Source organism: Mobula hypostoma, chromosome 9 (genome assembly GCF_963921235.1).
Source record: "Mobula hypostoma chromosome 9, sMobHyp1.1, whole genome shotgun sequence".
Classification (NCBI taxonomy): domain Eukaryota; kingdom Metazoa; phylum Chordata; class Chondrichthyes; order Myliobatiformes; family Myliobatidae; genus Mobula; species Mobula hypostoma.
The window spans coordinates 102073090-102092178 of record NC_086105.1 but is presented as its reverse complement, the minus strand read 5'-3'; the positions used below and the strand labels follow the sequence as shown (position 1 = coordinate 102092178).

Sequence of the window (19089 nt, the reverse complement as noted above, 5' to 3'; positions counted from 1 at the left end):
CCGCCGTCAACCCTTTAAGTGTCATTTGCCAGTCTATCTTAGCTAATTCACATCTCATACCTTCAAAGTTACCCTTCTTTAAGTTTAGAACCTTTGTTTCTGAATTAACTATGTCACTCTCCATCTTAATGAAGAATTCCACCATATTATGGTCACTCTTACCCAAGGGGCCTCTCACGACAAGATTGCTAATTAACCCTTCCTCATTGCTAAATACCCAGTCCAGAATAGCCTGCTCTCTAGTTGGTTCCTCGCCATGTTGGTTCAAAAAAACCATCCCGCATACATTCCAAGAAATCCTCTTCCTCAGCACCCTTACCAATTTGGTTCACCCAATCTACATATAGATTGAAGTCACCCATTATAACTGCTGTTCCTTTATTGCACACATTTCTAATTTCCTGTTTAATACCATCCCCAACCTCACTACTACTGTTAGCTGGCCTGTACACAACTCCCACCAGCGTTTTCTGCCCCTTAGTGTTATGCAGCTCTACCCATATCGATTCCACATCTTCCCGGCTTATGTCCTTCCTTTCTATTGCGTTAATCTCCTCTCTAACCAGCAACGCCACCCCACCTCCTTTTCTTTCATGTCTATCCCTCCAGAATATTGAATATCCCTGAATGTTGAGCTCCCATCCTTGGTCACCCTGGAGCCATGTCTCTGTGATCCCAACTATATCATAATCATTAATAACAATCTGCACTTTCAATTCATCCACCTTGTTATGAATGCTCCTTGCGTTGATACACAAAGCCTTCAGGCGCGCTTTTACAACAATCTTAGCCCTTATACAATTATGTTGAAAAGTGGCCCTTTTTGATACTTGTCCTGGATTTGTCGGCCTGCCACTTTTACTTTTCACCTTACTACTTTTTGCTTTTACCCTCATTTTACACCCCTCTATCTCTCTGCACTGGTTCCCATCCCCCTGTTGTGAACTAACCTCCTCTCGCCTAGCCTCTTTAATTTGATTCCCATCCCTCAACCATTCTAGTTTAAAGTCACCTCAGTAGCCCTCACTAATCTCCCTGCCAGGATATTGGTCCCCCTAGGATTCAAGTGTAACCCGTCCTTTTTGTACAGGTCACGCCTGCGCCAAAAGAGGTCCCAATGATCCAAAAAAATGAATCCCTGCCCCCTGCTCCAATCCTTCAGCCACGCATTTATCCTCCACCTCATCGCATTCCTGCTCTCACTGTCGCGTGGCACAGGCAGTAATCCCGAGATTACTACCTTTGCGGTCCTTTTCCTCAACTCCCTTCCTAACTCCCTGTACTCTCCTTTCAGGACCTCTTCCCTTTTCCTACCTATGTCATTGGTACCTATATGTACCACGACCTCTGGCTCCTCACCCTCCCACTTCAGGATATCTTGGACACGATTAGAAATATCCCGGACCCTGGCAGGTCTCTTCTAAATCTCTCTTCTCATATCTTGTACCCCCTCGTTTTGGACTTCCCTACCTCGCAGAAAAGACTATAACCATCCACCTTGTCTATACCCCTCATGATTTTATAAACTTCTGTGAGGTCACCCCTCAGTCTCCTGCACTCGAGGGAATAAAGATCCAGTGTGGCTAACTTCTCCCTATAGCTGTAACTCAGGCCCACTAGTCCAGGCAGCATTCTCACAAATCGCTTCCGTACCCTCTCCAACTTGACGAAATCTTTCCTACGGCAGGGTGACCAAAACTGTAGACAATGCTCCAAGTGCAACTTATATGACTGCAACAAACTCAAAGCTCAAAGTTTAAAATTTCAAACTAAATTTATTATCAAACTACACAAGTTTCCATATATGGCCTTGAGTTTCATTTTCTTGCAGGCATTTACAGGAGAAAAGAAATACAATAGACTATAACAAAAAAACTACACGTGCAGATGGTTTGATTTACAGATTTTCTCGTTTATACGAAAACAAAAACTGACAAACAACTAATGTGCAAAAGAAGACATACTGCAAATAAAAATAATAGTGAAAACGTGTTGGAAAAGCCCTTGAAAGTGGATCTGTAGGTCGTGGAATCAGTTCAGAGCAGTGATAAATGGAGTTATCTAAGCCAGTTCCTATACCTACATTCAACGCCCTAACTGATGAAGCCCAACATACTATAAACACCTTCTTCACCACCCTGTTTACTTGTGTGACTGCTTTTAGTGAACTGAGCACTTTTGTACTCCCATGTCCCTCTGTTCCATAACATTTGTCAGTGCCCTGCCATTCTCTGTACAAATCCTACCCTGGTCCGACTGTCCAAAATGTACCACCTCACACTTAGCTAGGTTGAAATTCATTTGCTATTTTTCAGCCCATCTCCTAACTGATTAAGATCTCTTTTCAATTCAATGTAACCTCCTTCACTTTTGACAAAACGACCTAATTTACTAATTTTCCCTGTATATTCATATCCAAGTCATTTACATAATGAGTGAATAACAAGAGGTCCTGACCTGTGGGGTATCTGACTAGTCACAGGCCTCCAATCAGAGAACTGATCTTCAACCATCAACCTCTGCATCCTATTATCAAGCCAATTCTGAATCTACTTCACTGGCTTCCCCCTAAATCCCATGTGACCATTCTTTCCAGACCAGCCTGCCATGTGGGACTTTGCTAAAGATCTTACTTGAGTTCATATAGACAACACCCACTGCCCTACCTTCATCACATCCTGAAGTTCTGTGGCCTTTAATTAAATCAAAATTTATTTTGTTTAAGCTGTCACCACTTCATGAAATAACACTATGAATAAAATGACTCTTTTCTTAAATCAAATTATCATATAATAACCTCTACCTACTCACAAGAGCTCTTTGTTCCCTGTGAAGACAAACTCTTACAGAATTTGGCAATATGTCAAAAATTACTGAAGTCACTAAACTAAAATAAAAGACTTTTAACAAAATTTTGTTTGAAGATTAAGTTTATAGAAAGATTGCTTCACAGCAGTTCATGCCAAACCAGACTTAAAATTTTCAATAAAAACAAACTGAAAATCAAGCACAACAAGGTCATGGCCCAACGTACTCTTCACAGATATTTCATAGAACATTCTAGTTATGTTGCAAGGCACAACAGCTTTTCCATTTAAAGCACACAGGCAAACAGTAATTTATCAAATATATCACTGCCCTTTGTCATTGATCTAAATCTCGGAACGCTCTATGTGGAAGTAATTTCACCAGAAGAACCTCAGCAGCTCAAGGTGCTGACTCAGCAACACCCTCTCAATAACAGCCAGTGATGGGCACTAAATGCTGGCCTTGCATTTACACCCACTTCCCAATAAAGCATAAATCAAAACTTGTTTTTCATCGCTTCTTTTACACTTCCACAAACCTGCATTGACAGCTAAGAAATTGTTCATGAAACATACATGAAGCTGGACCCTCCAATCAGAGTCCTCTGAATGACACCTCAAATCTCAGCAACAACTGTTTACTATCAAAGTTAGAAATATTTACTTCCTTCTCCAGTAACACAAAATCCTCAGCATCTTTCAATGCACAATGTCCTAGATTATATGAGATTAACCTTCTCACTTTTTGATGCCATTTTTGCAGAAGTGCTAACCATCCAATTTCCAGTTAACTTGCAGATTGACATTATAACTGCTGCCCTCTAATCAATTACCATTCTGCTTACAACACAGTCATCCAAAAAAGTCATCTTGGATCCCTCTATTGTTGCAAACTACTGGCTCCATCACTTCTAATCTGCTCTCTCCAGAAGTAAGCGCTGCTCTGTTTTTTCTCACCTTGCTTGCAATGCCATTTGGGCTGAATGTACATGTTTTGCATGCAGTCCGCATAAGATACCGTAATCAAAAAATCTGGAATACATGCAAGCCCAATTATCTACGGCACACCTCATAGAAGAATTGGTGTATGTAATGTGGCCGTGATCTTGAATGTTTGTAACTCTATATGTTTGCAATTGGCTTTCAAAATAACAAGACAAATAGGGACTAGAGAATACCTCTGGCATACATCTCTGTATTTTTCTTAATGCAAACAACAGGAATTCTGCAGATGCTGGAAATTCAAGCAACACACATCAAAGTTGCTGGTGAACGCAGCAGGCCAGGCAGCATCTCTAGGAAGAGGTACAGTCGACGTTTCAGGCCGAGACCCTTCGTCAGGACTAACTGAAGGAAGAGTTAGTAAGAGATTAGAAAGTGGGAGGGGGAGGGGGAGATCCAAAATGATAGGAGAAGACAGGAGAGGGAGGGATGGCGCCAAGAGCTGGACAGGTGATTGGCAAAGGGGATATGAGAGGATCATGGGACAGGAGGTCTGGGGAGAAAGACAAGGGGGGGGGGTAACCAGAGGATGGGCAAGGGATATAGTCAGAGGGACAGAGGGAGAAAAAGGAGAGTGAGAGAAAGAATGTGTGTATAAAAATAAATAACAGCTGGGATCGCTCCCTACTCGACTCCCTTGTCCATTCGTCCCCTGCCATCCCTCCCCACCGATCTCCCTCCTGGCACTTATCCTTGTAAGCGGAACAAGTGCCACACATGCCCTTACACTTCCTCCCTCACCACCATTCAGGGCCCCAGACAGTCCTTCCAGCTGAGGTGACACTTCACCTGTGAGTCGGCTGGGGTGATATACTGCATCCGGTGCTCCCGATGTGGCCTTCTATATATTGGCAAGACCCGACGCAGACTGGGAGACCGCTTTGCTGAACACATACGCTCTGTCCGCCAGAGAAAGCAGGATCTCCCTGTGGCCACACATTTTAATTCCACATCCCATTCCTATTCTGACATGTCTATCCACGGCCTCCTCTACTGTAAAGATGAAGCCACACTCAGGTTGGAGGAACAACACCTTATAATCCATCTGGGTAGCCTCCAACCTGATGGCATGAACATCGACTTCTCTAACTTACGTTAATGCCCCACCTCCCCCTCGTACCCCATCCGTTATTTATTTTTATACACACATTCTTTCTCTCACTCTCCTTTTTCTCCCTCTGTCCCTCTGACTATACCCCTCGCCCATCCTCTGGGTCCCCCCCCACTTGGCTTTCTCCCTGGGCCTCCTGTCCCATGATCCTCTCATATCCCCTTTTGCCTATCACCTGTCCAGCTCTTGGCTCCATCCCTCCCCCTCCTGTCTTCTCCTATCATTTTGGATCTCCACCCTCCCCCTCCCACTTTCAAATCTCTTTCTAACTCTTCCTTTAGTTAGTCCTGACGAAAGGTCTCAGCCTGAAACGTCGACAGTACCTCTACCTAGAGATGCTGCCTGGCCTGCTGCGTTCACCAGCAACTTTGATGTGTGTTGTCTGTATTTTTCTTGTTCTATTTGAATCTCACCAATCACGTTTCTGCCTGTCACTGCACAATGGAAGGGCTGTTGCAAGGTCAGGAAATCACTGTGAATGGGGGTAGAAGCTGATGATTGTTCTTGAGCGTTTAATTGCTAAGCTAATATTCCTATTGATGGGAATCCTGCAATGACAGTCAGAGGCTTTATGTCAACTCGAGAAGGCTAAAACCTATAAGAGCCTTTAGATGGATTTAGGGAATGAGAGGGATTAATAAAACGGATGGGTGGTGGTGCCCAGCGGGAATAGATGGTAACTGGCAAGATCACACAGTGATGTTTGACTGAGTAGTTAGGAATGAGAAAGGTATATGACATTTAAAAAATAAATAGGGGCCACACCCTAACCGACGTTTATGGGCCAGCCCTGTTTTGGCTCCACCCACATGACAGCTCTGTCCATGCTTACTTAGGGCGTTGGTGCAAGGAACTGAATGGCTTTAAACCATAATTTTTCAGACATAGTAATTAATTTTTGTAAACATATTTACTTCTCAGTGTGTTATCAAAGCTGGCAAAATGAGGAAGGGTAAATGAAATACACAAATGATGTGAATGTGTTCCAGTAGATATATCCCACCTTGTGTCACCTGCTGGTCCAATCTACTGCCAGCACTATGGTCACAAGCTAGTCTCCAGCAGCTATGTGACCTACATTGTTGTCACTTCATCCCAGGCTCTCCATGGAAACTATAGAAAAACTGCTGGTGTTAGATTACATGACCCTGCCAACCCCCATTTCTTGCAGCTGTTAATTTCACCTCTGCTGACAACTGCTGCTCAGCGACCTTCTTTAAATTTAAGCTCAATGCTATCAGTGTTATCAAATTACATACATGTCAGCAATTATACAACCCAGAGGTTCATTTTCTTGCAGGCGTACTCAGTAAATCCAAGAACCATAATAGAATCAATGAAAGACCGCACCCAACAGGGCGGACAAAGAAAAAACAATGCACAAAAGACAACAAATTGTGCAAAAAAGGAATAATAATAATAAATAAATAAGCAACAAATATTGAGAACATGAGATGAAGAGTCCTTGAAAGTAAGTCCCTATGTTGTGGGGGTCTTTGATGATAGGTGCTGCTCTCCTGCAACAGCACTCCATGTGGGGGGGGGGGCTTTGCCTCTGATGGACTGGACCCACATCCACTACTTTTTGTAGGATCTTCCGTTCAAGGACATTGGTGTTTCCATACCAGGATGTGATACAACCAGTCAACATACTCTCCACCACACATCTATAGAAGTTTGTCAAAATTTTAGATGTCATGCCAAATCTTTGCAAGTTTCTAATGAAGTAGAGGCCCTCGCGATAGACTGGCGTCCTATCCGGTGAGGGGGAGTCTCGTACTCTCAGTCGCTTCACACACCACAGAAACCAGCATAAGCACCTGAAGGGCCACAAAGGTTCGGGACAGACTTTGACTTTTGAGAGGCCCTGTGCTGCTTTCCTCGGAATGGACTTGCCCAGGACAGATCTTCTGAAATAATGACACTGGAGAATTTAAGTTTTTGATCCGCTCCACCTCAGATTCCCTGGATCATGGACCTCTGGCTTCCTCCGACTGAAGTCAACTATCAGCTCCTTAGCCTTGCTGATACTGAGCGAGAGTTATTGTTGTGGCACCACACAGCCAGTTTCCCTCCCATATGATGATTTCTCCCCACTTTCGATTCCGCCAACAAAAGTGGTGTTGTTAGCAATCTTAAATATGGCATTGTAGCTCTGTTTAGCCACACAGCCATAAGTGTAAAGTGAGTAGAACAGGGGACTAAGCACTAGCTGTGTGATGCACCTGGGCTGATGGTGACTGTGGAGATGTTGTTGCCAATTCGAAATGACTGATGTCTACAAGTGAGGAAATCAAGGATCTAATTGCACAAGGAGGTTTTGAGGCCAAAGTCTTGAAGCTTATTGATTAGTTTTGAGGAGATGATAGCATTGAATGCTGAGTTGTAATCGGTAAAGAACATCCAGATATATGCAGTTTTGCTGCTCAAATGTTTCCGGGTTGAGTGAAGAACCAAGGATATGACATCTGCTGTGAACCTGTTGTCCTGATAGGCAAATTGGAGTGGATCCAAGTCACTTCTCAGGTAGAAGTTGATGTGTTTTATCACCAACCTCTCAAAGCACTTCATCATAATGGATGTAAGTGCTACTGGGTGATAGCCATCGAGGCAGGTTACCACATTCTTCTTGGGCATCGGTATAATTGAAATTTGCTTGGAACAAGTGGGTACCTCAGACCATCAAGTGAGGGGTTAAAGATATTGGTGAACACTCCAGCCACTTGATCAGCACAGGTCTTTACTACTCGGCCAGCTAGACCACCTGGGCCAGATACTTTCTGTGAGTTCACCCTCTTCTCACATTGGCCTTAAAAACTGAAATCACAGGATCATCACGGGCTGTGGGAGTTTGTGAAGATTTCTCCATGTTTCAGCAGTCAAAACAAGCATAGAGGCATTGAGCTCATCTGGAAGCAAAGCCCTGTTGTCGCCTGTCAGTTGGTGATATAGTATTCAAGCCCTGCCACAGCTGTCAAGCAACCTTCATTGATTCAGGTTTAGTCCAGAATTGTCACTTCACCTGTGAGATGGTCTTCCGGAGATCGCAGATGGACATCTGCCTCTGATCTGGCCCTTAGCAGATTGCAGATTTTATGGCTGATCCAGGGCTTCTGGTTGGTGAAGACACTGAATGATTTTGTGGGGACACACTCGGCTACGACTGTTTTAGTAAGTCCGTGACAACAATGGTGTATTTATTCAGATCTATTTACTCAGAATACAACCGAGTCCACTGACTCAAAGCAATCCCATAGCCACTCCTCTGCCGCCCATGACCATCTCTTTGTTGTCCTCAACTCTGTAGCCTTGCTCTTTAGCTTCTGCAGGTAGGAGAAGGACGGCCAAGTGATCAGATATCCCAAAATGTGATCTGAGCATGTAATGGTAGACAACACACACAAAATGTTCCTCCAGCATTTTGTGCATGTTGCTCAGATTTCTAGCATCTGCAGATTTTCTCTTGTTTGTGATGTAATGGTGGGCATTCCTTATAGCAGTGGTCTAGTGTGTTGGAACCTCTGGTACTACAGGCTATATGCTGATGGTAATTGGGTAGGCTTCCTCTGAAAAGTCTGTTGAAGTCCCCAGCTGTGATTTGAAATGCATCAGGAAAGACTGCTTCTTGTTTGGTGACAGCAGCATGCAGTATCTCAAGTGACAGTCAGCCAATGGTGGTATGTAAACTGCAGTCAGGATCATGGAGGAGAACTCTCTTGGTAAATAGAATGGTCGACACTTTCAGTCACCAAGTGAATTAACCTCTTTGCTGTGAATATACCAATGGCATCTCCCAAGAACAAAAGACACATTGTTCCTCAAAATCAGGTGGCTGAGTTCAAATCCCATTACTGTGACAACTTTTAGGCCATTATTTCAGACAACTATGGTTGGAGAAGTTATTTAACAGATTAGGTGTTAAACTGGGAACCATCTTGTCCTTTAAATAGACAAATAAAGACTCCCTTATATAACTTAAAGAGTAATGAGGTTTCTGAGTGCATTGGAAAACTGAACCTTCAACCCTTCACTGTTCTCTGTGGGGTGTTGTTACCACAATTTATTACCCACATCTCTTCTATTGAAACTGACAAACATCAAATTATTTTAAGGACAAGAGAATGTTTAGGACATTCCTAACTCAGGAAAGATGCGAAAGAAATCAAAGCCTTACAGTCAAGCCTACACAGACAAACTTTTAAAATTCACTCATGCTAGAACACATACAGTAGTCTAGGCTGGCATTTCAAGGGGGCGCTACTTTGCTCTGGAGGTGACATCTTTTGGAACAAGATTCTTAAGAGATAAAATTCAAAGTAAATTAATTATCAAAATACATATATCTCACCATATACAACTCTGAGATTCATTTTCTAGTGGGCATACTCAATAATTAGATAGAACAATAACCATAAAAGAATCAATGAAAGACTAGCCAACTTGAGCGTTCAGCTGAAGACAACAAACTGTACAAATACAAAATGAAAGAAATAAGAATAATAAATACTTAAGCGATAAATATCAAGAACATGAGATGAAGAGTTCTTGACAGTGAGTCCACTGGTTGTGGGAACATGCCGTTCTTTCACACGAATTCCTATATAGATCTATTTGGAAAACAGTTATAGAATACACCTTCTGGTGCTACTTGGACACATCTTCAGTGATGAACCCGGGGTCATAGGGTGTTTCGGGTCTTTAATCATCAGACAACTTCGACCGGGCGACCCAGCCGGGGGTGATCACTCCCTGACTTGTGTCCAAGTGGCGCACGAATCCATGGATCCCCCCTCCGGATGCACAGCCACCACGAGGCCTTTTCAGCAGCTTCCAGAATGTTCTTGGTGGCTCTTCTGCACTGCAGTCCTTTAACTCCAAGGAGTTTTAGAGTCCGCTGTAATGAATGGCCAGCAAAGCCCTGGCACCCAACTTCGACTGGCTCACAGCGAGCTCTCCAGCCATTGCTCCAGCATCCTGCAACAAGATCTGTGTATCTTGCCCTCTTGCGCTTGTTGGCCTCCTTAATCCTGTCTGCCCAGAGGACAGTAAGTTCCAGCAGGACCACTTGCTTTGTAGACTCCGATATTAACACCATGTCTGGGCGGAGCAGAGTGGCCGTGATGTTCCCTGGGAACTTGAGCTGCCTCCCTAGGTCGACTTAGAGCTGCCAGTCTCGTGCAGTGGCAAGAAGCCCTCCCGAGGAGCTAGGCCGATGTTGAGCCTTGTTCCCCGCTCTATTAAGGTGATGGACAGTTTGGGAGCGTGCTGATTGCTGTTTTGAATCACTGTGCTGATTGCGTCCACCATAGACCTTAGGACTTGGTCATGGCACCAGCGGTATCGCCATTCCCCCAACGCCTTTGGGCAGCAACTTAGGATATGCTACAAGGTACCCCTCTTCTGGCACAGTGGGGCACCTTGCAGCATATCCTATTGTTGTGGTGTCTTGGGCAATATTTGTCTTTCAGGAAATATAGAAGAACCATTAACCTTATTGTTCAACTTTATTTTGAAAGTCTGCTACAATGCCTCCCTTCAGTTGCAAGAATGATTTCAATTTAGCAATGGCTGTTTAGGGAAATTCAATTCTCTTAGTTAACAAATGGTATTGTGTAAATTGATGTAGACAGAAAACACTGCAGGTACTGGGATCTGGAGCAACAAACAAAAACTGGGGGAACACAGCAGGTCAGACAACATCTGTGAAGGGAAATGGACAGTGGATCATTTGGGTCAAGACCACCCCCCCACCTCATCTGGACTGAAAAGAAGGGTTTCAACCCAAACTGTTGACTCTCCATTTCTCTCTGTGGGATGCTGCCTGATCCAGAGGCAGCTTGTTGCTACGCAAACCAATATTATTACTAACAGGTCTCAGATTAGAATATAACCTACTTCAGCGGGAGCTGTCAAAAATGGATAGAGCTCAACAGCAAGGGATGGATAAGCTGAAGAATGTCAGTTTTGACCTCACTTTAGCCCATACCAGAATTGACCTGAATATAATGGAGGGATCCAAGAAAAATACTCCTTCATGACCCATTTATCAGCACAAAGAAATATGTCCAAATCTTGTAATTCAGTATCACACCAAGGGATGAGAATTGCTTATCTACACTTGATTTTATATGCCCGATGAAGGGTCTCGACTCAAAATGTCGACTCTCCATTTCTCTCCACAGATGCAGCCTGACCCACTGATTTCCTCCAGCAGTCTGTTTGGTAAACAAATGCATACTGTTGCAGAAAAAAAAACTCAGTACATCAATAGAAACCAAACAAGACTAAAAGATTTATATCAGAAATCGAGTTAACTATAATCAGACAATTTAAACACAGATATTCTTTCTTCCACTAAATATACACAGATTCTTGTAAACAACTCTTCAGGGCAAGAATTGCGCAAAATTTGGGAAAGAGTCAGCTTTTATCAATCTTATAATCTGTCAAATTATAGTTGAAATTTCTAATGATCAAAAACACCATTCCATTTAGATAAAAGATAAATCTGAGATGATTCAAAAGTCTCAGAAGCAACCTTAATTTAATTGTAATGTGGGTGGAAGAACTGACACTACCCCATCATTCTCTAACCTCAAATTCATGCTCCCTAGGTTGAGAATGCAAGAATGTGGAATCATTTCAATGTAGAAAAAATATAGGTTGAAATTTGTAAATTAGGGAATTAGACTTTCTCCATGATAAATTTACTGTACCTTATGACTGTATTTCTCTCTCTCTGTGCAATCTTCTCATCATGGGTGAAAAGAATGGTATGATATGGAATAACAGGCTCACAGGTTGGAAGGATACCGCGGGCCACCTGACTCACCATATCCAGAATCCCATTGTAGACTAATAAATCATCAACAAGCAGCTACAAAACAAATAAAATATCCTGTAAATGTAGCACTATAACACAGCACAAAGTTTTGTACTTATTAGTATATATTGCTATGTGGCTGTGATGCTGCTGTAGCTAAGTTTTTTGTTCCACCTGTGCATACATGTATTTGTGCATATGACAATAAACTTAACTTTGACTAGAATACAGTTATGGTTCATAGGTAATGAAGTTATCTGTTTATACACATATCTGCATATTTGGGTACATGAGTGACATGGGATTTTTGGGCAACAGTTAGACATCTACACGAATCATTCACCCAACTGTTAAGCCAACTCTTGTGCAGATCTATATGTAACAAACCAGTAATCAGTTTCCAGATACAAAACTCATCCATAACAAATCCTGCCCACAAAATCATTGATGTTATACTGTCAGCAATTTAATCTATGCCCTCCGTTTGGTGTGCTGTCAAAACTATCAGAAACATTGAGCTTCTGAATGTCACCAGTAATTTATTACAAAAAAAAGCACTGATCAGGATATTACAGTTTTTAAAACAAATTATTAAATATAAACAAAGAATCAAAACAGTAAACATATTTAAGAAATGTGATTAACTTAGTTGTAAAAGACCTAATACTTAAGCCTTTCTTAGATGCACTTGTCCTTTAAGCAAATGCAGTCACTGCTCTTTCACCAGGTTTAAGATGCACAGCTTCAAAGGGCAGAGTTCTGGATTATTGCAAGAAATCTGAATTCTGCTTATGTACAATAGGAGATAAGAGGTCAGACAGCAAAGCCTCCTGCGGACATCTATCAGGAATTTGGGACTGTGTTCATAAACAATCCCGAAGTTCTTGTCACAGGGATGTTGCTGGCATTTTTCAGTAAGATCTAGGCCATGAAGATGTCCACATTAATTACCAGATAGACCTAAATTCTTGGCCCAGATTTTCCAATTCTGATGTCAACAGTAACCCACTTAAAATGTGCGTATACATTTCCCTTGAAGGAGGTCAATTATTTGCAGGTTCCTAAAATGATGTGGTTAAATGATTCTTTATAACTAATGATTTATAAAAACACAAGAGACACAAATAAAGACTACTTTATTTCTCACCATTTCAAATATCTGCATTTTTCTGTTTTGTCCACATAGATTCACATTTCCAATTTATATTACATCTGCAATGTTCTTGGCCATTTAGCTTATTAATGTCTATTTGAAGCCTCCTTGCATCCTCCTCCCTTCTTATGATCCCACCTAGTTTTGTACTGACATCAATGAAAGGTTTAACACATGAGGAGTGTTTGAAGCCTCTGAGCCTTTACTTAATGGAGTGTAAGAAGGATGAGGGGAGAGAATCTCACTGAAACTACCAGGTACTGAAACGTCTGGATAGAGTGGATACGGAGAGGATATTTCCATTAGTAGGAGAGCCTAGTGTACATGGGCACAGCCTCAGAATAAAGGGACGCCCCTTTAAAACTGGAGAGAAGAGGAATTTCTTCAGCCAGGGGTTGGTGAATCTTCTGAAATTTGTTGCCACAAGGGGCTGTGGAAACTAAGTCATGGGATGTATTTAAGACAGGGTTTAATCGGTTCTTAATTAGTAAAGAAGATGAAGATTATGGAGAGGTGGGAAAATGGGTTGAAAATATTAGCAAAGATTGAATGGTGGAGTAGACTCGATGGACTGAATGGCCTAATTCTGCTCCTAAATCTTACAATCGATGGTATCATGAGCAAACATGAACCCTCAGATTCCTAGAATGGAATAGCTGGTGTCCAAGCACCAGTTCCTGCAGTACCCTACCAGTCTAAGTCTGCCAAATTGAGTAAAATTCTTTGTTTTCAATCCATTAACCAAATTTTCAACTAATAACAGTATATTATAGCAGCTCTGTGCTAGCCTCATTGACAAACTTCCTGCTTGGGACCCTATTGAAACCCTCTGAAAAAATCAAATGCCCCACTCCTCTGGTTCATTTTTATATTTTCATCTGGTCATATCTTCAAAGTAATCAGTTTAGTTAAATGTGACTTTCCTTTCATAAGTCCACAGGAAAAATTCCGAAAATCTATAAAAATTTATAAGAATTCATTATCTCTATAGCCATCTCTTTCAAAACCCTGGTATGTAGACGGTTGGATCCTTTAGAAATATCATCCAGTACTTGGCTAAAAACTCATTTATTTCCTTCATTTTCACTAGACACTTAATTATTTTAGTGCCTTTGGCAATTATTTTGGACTTTTCTACAAGAACAAACACAGAGTGGTTGCTTAATTTCCTCAAATTTCCATATTTCCAGTTACAAGCCTCTGCCTCTAAAGGACTGACATCCACCTTCGCTAGTCTTTTCCTTTTAACATGCCTATATTAAGTTATTCCAACTTGCTTTTATATTTCTTGCCAATTTATCATTTTATTCTATCTTGAATATATCAATTTCTTGACAAATTCCAAAATATGCCCCATTATCTACCATTTCTGTCAATTTTACAAGCTTCACCCTTGGGTATAATACCATCTTTAAACTGTAGGGCAAATATCTCATGTAAGGAAACAAGACTCATTTTGATTTTGATGCCCAAACACAATAACAAACAATAGCCAAAGACCTCTCTGATTCCACAAGGATATTAGAACATTGAAATTTACAGCATATTACAGGCCCTTCGGCCCACATTGTTAAGACTAATAGGCTTAAGTTTTAATGAGAGACTGGATGGGCTGGGATCGTTTTTCTTGAAGGAAAGGAGACTGAGAAGTAATATTATTAAGGTTTATAAATACATAAGGGACATAGATAGGTAGAAAGAGGTTCACAGTCTTCCCCCCACCCCCCAAGGATAGAGGAGTCTACAAATGAAGGACATAGGTTTAACAAGAGAGGGGAAATATCGAAATGAAATCTGAAGGGCAAGCTTTTTCCACACAGAGGGTGGTGGGTATATGGAACAAATTGGTAGAGGAGCTGATAGAGAAGAAGACAACTGCAACATTTAAAGAGTATTTGGACAGATCTATGGATAGGGACAGAAGAAGGATATGGGTCAAATATAGGAAAATGGGATTAATGTAGACAGGTAATTCAGCTGACGTGTACAAGTCAAACTGAAGGGCGTGTTCTGTGCCGTACAACTCTATGGTAGTTTTACAATCCAATGAGCAAAAAAGCCATATAAGGCATTGATTTTTGAGATGTTCACAGGTTTCACCGCACTCTCTGCCTATATTCCATTGTTTACCTCTACAAAACTACCTTGTGGCTTATCTCCTAACCCTGGCAAAAATAGTTTAAGTTCACCTCAATAGCACTATTGACAATATTAGGCAATGCACAATATTCCTCAGAAATAATTCTCTTGTCCATTCCTCAGAAATAAATTGGGCATTCCTATAAATGAGCATTAAAAATATCAAGTTCATGTATATTAATTTGGTTAAAAATAAGGTAACCTACCCCAAACTCTTTTACTCCTCTTTGAGGGGTTTTTGAATAATTCCAGAGCTTAATCATTGATACAACCATTGGGCGATCAAAGATTATGTAGACCTGATTCACCTGAAACAGAAAGATCAACTAATAATGTATTATAAATTCAAAACATCTTACGGAATTTAAAATATATTATTATGCATTATAGTGATTAGAAAGCCATGCTTTAGAGATGCTTTATCTGTTATTCAATAAGTTCACTATATCATTCTCCGCAAGTATTTCATTGATTAACTCAGCAAAACCACTTTATTTCTCTCCCATCTATCCAAATGCCTTCTCCAGCAAAGGTTTTATTTTTCCTCTGTGTAACACCCATAATAAGCTGACTGATCAGAGACACTGAGTGTGAGGAGCAACATAACAACATTAGGCATTTTTCACCTCAACTTTTCAGATACAGTCAGCCAATTGGTGATGTTTTTTGGTTATGGACAAGGTGATACCCATTTACAGTAGTAGCAAGGATACAAAGGATAACCAGCTGTTCAAAGCAACATGTGCTAATTTATAGGTCTTGAACAGAGCAAAAGAAACTTATGGTACTCCATGTGAGCTTCATCAAACAGAATTTTACACTGAAACAAAGGAGGAGACTACGGGCAATGACCAAAATGTAGATCAAAGAGAAAGGTTTGAAAAAGGGGAATGAAAAGTAGATGCAAATAAGGTTGAAGAAAATATTTACAAGGATGTTGCCATGGAAGACCTGATTTCTAAGGAAAGATTGAATAGATTAGGACTTTATACCTTGGAATGTAGAAGATCGAGGGGTGACTTGATGGAGGTATGCAAAGTTATGAGGGTTATAGACAGGCTAAATGCAAGCAGGCTGTTTCCACTGAGGTTGTGTTGGACTACAACGGGAGGTCATGAGCTAAGGGTGAAAGGTGAAAAGTTTAATGGGATCATGATGGGAAACTTCTTCACTCAGAGGGTTGTGATGCAAGTTGATTGGAGTAGGCAGTTCAAATGGTTTGGCATGGACTAGATGGGCCAAAGGGCCTGTTTCTGTGCTGTAGTTTTCTATGACTCTAGAAGGCAAAGTAAGTTGGAAATGAAATTCCATATTCTTGTGCATCAATAGCTGAATATGTAGGAAGAAAAAAGTTTAGAAGTACTTAGAAAGAGCAAGGGTTTGAAGATAATGATGAGAATTTTAAAATCAAGACATTATGTAAACATGAGATAACAGGAACAAGAGGGTTTGGTGCAATTAAGGACGTAGCAATCTAAATGATGTCATATTTGTCGGTTGAAGTAATCTGACCAGGAAAGTAGTGGAACAGACAATCTCCAAATTAAGTTTAAAAGCATTGAGATCCTCTTCAAATTTTTTATGGCCTGATTCCATATGACCTCTCTTCCAACCATCTAACTCTCCACATTTATTTGATTGTCTGTCTGCAGTTTTTCTACTTCAGAAACACGATGAGACCTTTAGTATTCTTGGTCCAAAAGCCTCCACTGCCAGAGTTGCCTCATGCTATCAAACTTCTTTACTCTATTCCCAAAGATCCATGATCAGAGACATTTAGGAACAATTAAAAATATATTGAATAATAAATACACAAAAACAATTGATGTTAGATTATCTCAACAAATATTTAGATTTAAAGGATAAACCACCTACCTCCTCAATTAAAACCAATAGCTTATGTTCCAGTTATCATTCCAGCTTCACCTAACTCAATACTCCAACTATCACTGGTGTAAAGCTTCAGAGTCAGATACTAAGTGTTCTCTTCAGGTCAGTGCAATTCAACATTGAGTTCAGGGACAGACAGGGAGACGTACAGGTGCACTGCAGCATGGAGACGTGTGCCCAGATGCACTAACACTCTGCTGCTAGTCTCTGTTTAACTACAGAACAACTCGCTAGCCGTCAACATAACCCAGCCCAATTTTGTTAACGGAGTTTGCACTCGAAACAGACTTTAGTTTATGCCTTTCATACAAGCTTTCAAGTTTATGTAGCTCAAATGCATTTCAACGGTGAAGGAATCAACAAGTGGTGTTTTCTGCACAGTCAACAGTGAAATGAATGTGCATTTCTACACTTAATTGTCTTTGTCCCCTGCCTGGCTTTGCAGTAACATTACACATGAATAATAGAGTGTTGCAAGTATTTATTTTAACAAGTCTCAGATCATTATGACATGAGATTATAAAATAGCAATTTTTTTAAAACAGGGTCACACAGTTAATAGCAAAGTATAGAGATAAAGGGCAATTTGGAATCTAGAGCAAAATAAAACTGCAGAAGGAACACTATGGGTCAAGCAGCATCTGTAGGGAGGAGTGGGGGTGGAAGGAAGGAATTGTTGATGTTTCAGGTTGAGACCCTAAATCAGGACTAACAGTGAAGATAGCCGGCATAAAGAGCAGGGATCAGAGGTGAGACTGGCCCGTGTCATCCCTCTCCCACTCTTCTTTATACGTAATTTGTCCTCTCCACTCTAAGTCCTACTGCAGGGTTTTAACCCCAAACATCAACAACCTCCTTCCCCCATAGATGCTGCTTGATCATTGAATCTTTTCCAGCAGTTTGATTTTTGCAAATAGCAGAGTACATCTTCGAGATAAAATCATTCATTTGACAACTACCTTATTCCTTACCAAATTAGGAAGAATAGGGGCTAACCACATGTGCCTGCCATCATTGGTGTCATTTACTCCATCAATTAGTTTGTCTGGGGTTCTGACATCTCCTGAGACACTTTCTAAAACATTCACACTGTCCGGAAAAGCAGCAATATCTGAAATTAGCTCTTTAAGGATTTTAAAAAATCACTTGAACAAAAGACACAATTCAGCAATAACAAAGTAAATACAACTAGTTATGTCATACTGTAATAGATGACAGGGATGTGGGTTGTTTAAATTTGAACATGAAAATGTCAGTTCTAAAAGTGCTGGTGCCATGTTTTGTGAATATAATTTGTGCAAATACATTTAATATACTGTGATTACTATTCAAAAGAAAATACTTCGTTAGCTATAAAGCTTCTCTGAGTATGCCAAAGTTATGAAATGCACTATATAAATGCAAGTCATTCTTTTCTTCTTCTTTAAAATTCATTAATATTTTGATTAAGGATCTCAAAAATATGAAACCATTGCTGATAAATACTACAGGAGTGATATAGTGCTGACAATCAAGTTCATTATAAGAACATTAGACATAGGAAAAGAATTAGGCTGTTTGGCCCATCCAGTCTGCTCTGCCTTTCCATCATGGCTTATTCATTATCCCTCTCAACCCCATTTTTCATCCTTCTCCCCATAACTTTTGACATTCTGATGAACCAAGAACCTATTAACCTCTGTTTTAAATATACTCAGCGACTTGACCTCCACAGCTGTCCATGGCAATAATTTCCACAGATTCACCACCTTCTGGCTAAAGTTCTAAACAGATGTCCCTCTATCCTGAAACTGTGCCCTCTGGACCTAGACTCACCAATTATAGGAAACATCCTCTCCACATCCAGGCCTTTTAATATTCAATAGGCTTCAATGATATCCTGCCCCTCATTCTTCAGAACTATTGCGAGTACAGGCCCACAGCCATCAAACACTCCACAAATAATAACCCTTTCGTTCTTGGAATCATTCTCGTAAACCTTTTCTGGACCCTCTCCAATGCCAGCATGTCTTTTCTTAGATAAGTGATCCAAAACTGCTCACAATACTTCAAGTGTGGTCTGACCAATGCTTTATAAAGCCACAGTATTACATCCTTGCTCTTATACTCTAGTCCTCTTGAAATGAATACTAACATTGCATTTGCCTTCCTTACCACTGATTCA

General features: G+C 40.8%; 1 protein-coding gene across 5 annotated transcripts in view; it reads right to left on the bottom strand.

Annotated features, from left to right (window-relative positions):
• The window catches only part of LOC134351900 (katanin-interacting protein), a 147451-nt gene that overhangs the window by 19854 nt on the left and 108508 nt on the right, over positions 1–19089 (bottom strand). For 4 of the 5 annotated variants that reach the window (XM_063058784.1, XM_063058786.1, XM_063058785.1 and 1 more), the window contains 3 exons: positions 17897–18036; positions 15242–15343; positions 11637–11797 (listed from right to left, as the gene is read on the bottom strand). In XM_063058784.1, coding sequence (XP_062914854.1) covers positions 11637–11797; positions 15242–15343; positions 17897–18036 — 403 coding nt within the window. The remainder of the gene's footprint in view (positions 1–11636; positions 11798–15241; positions 15344–17896; positions 18037–19089) is intronic. The other variant, XR_010019289.1, reaches the window with a different exon arrangement.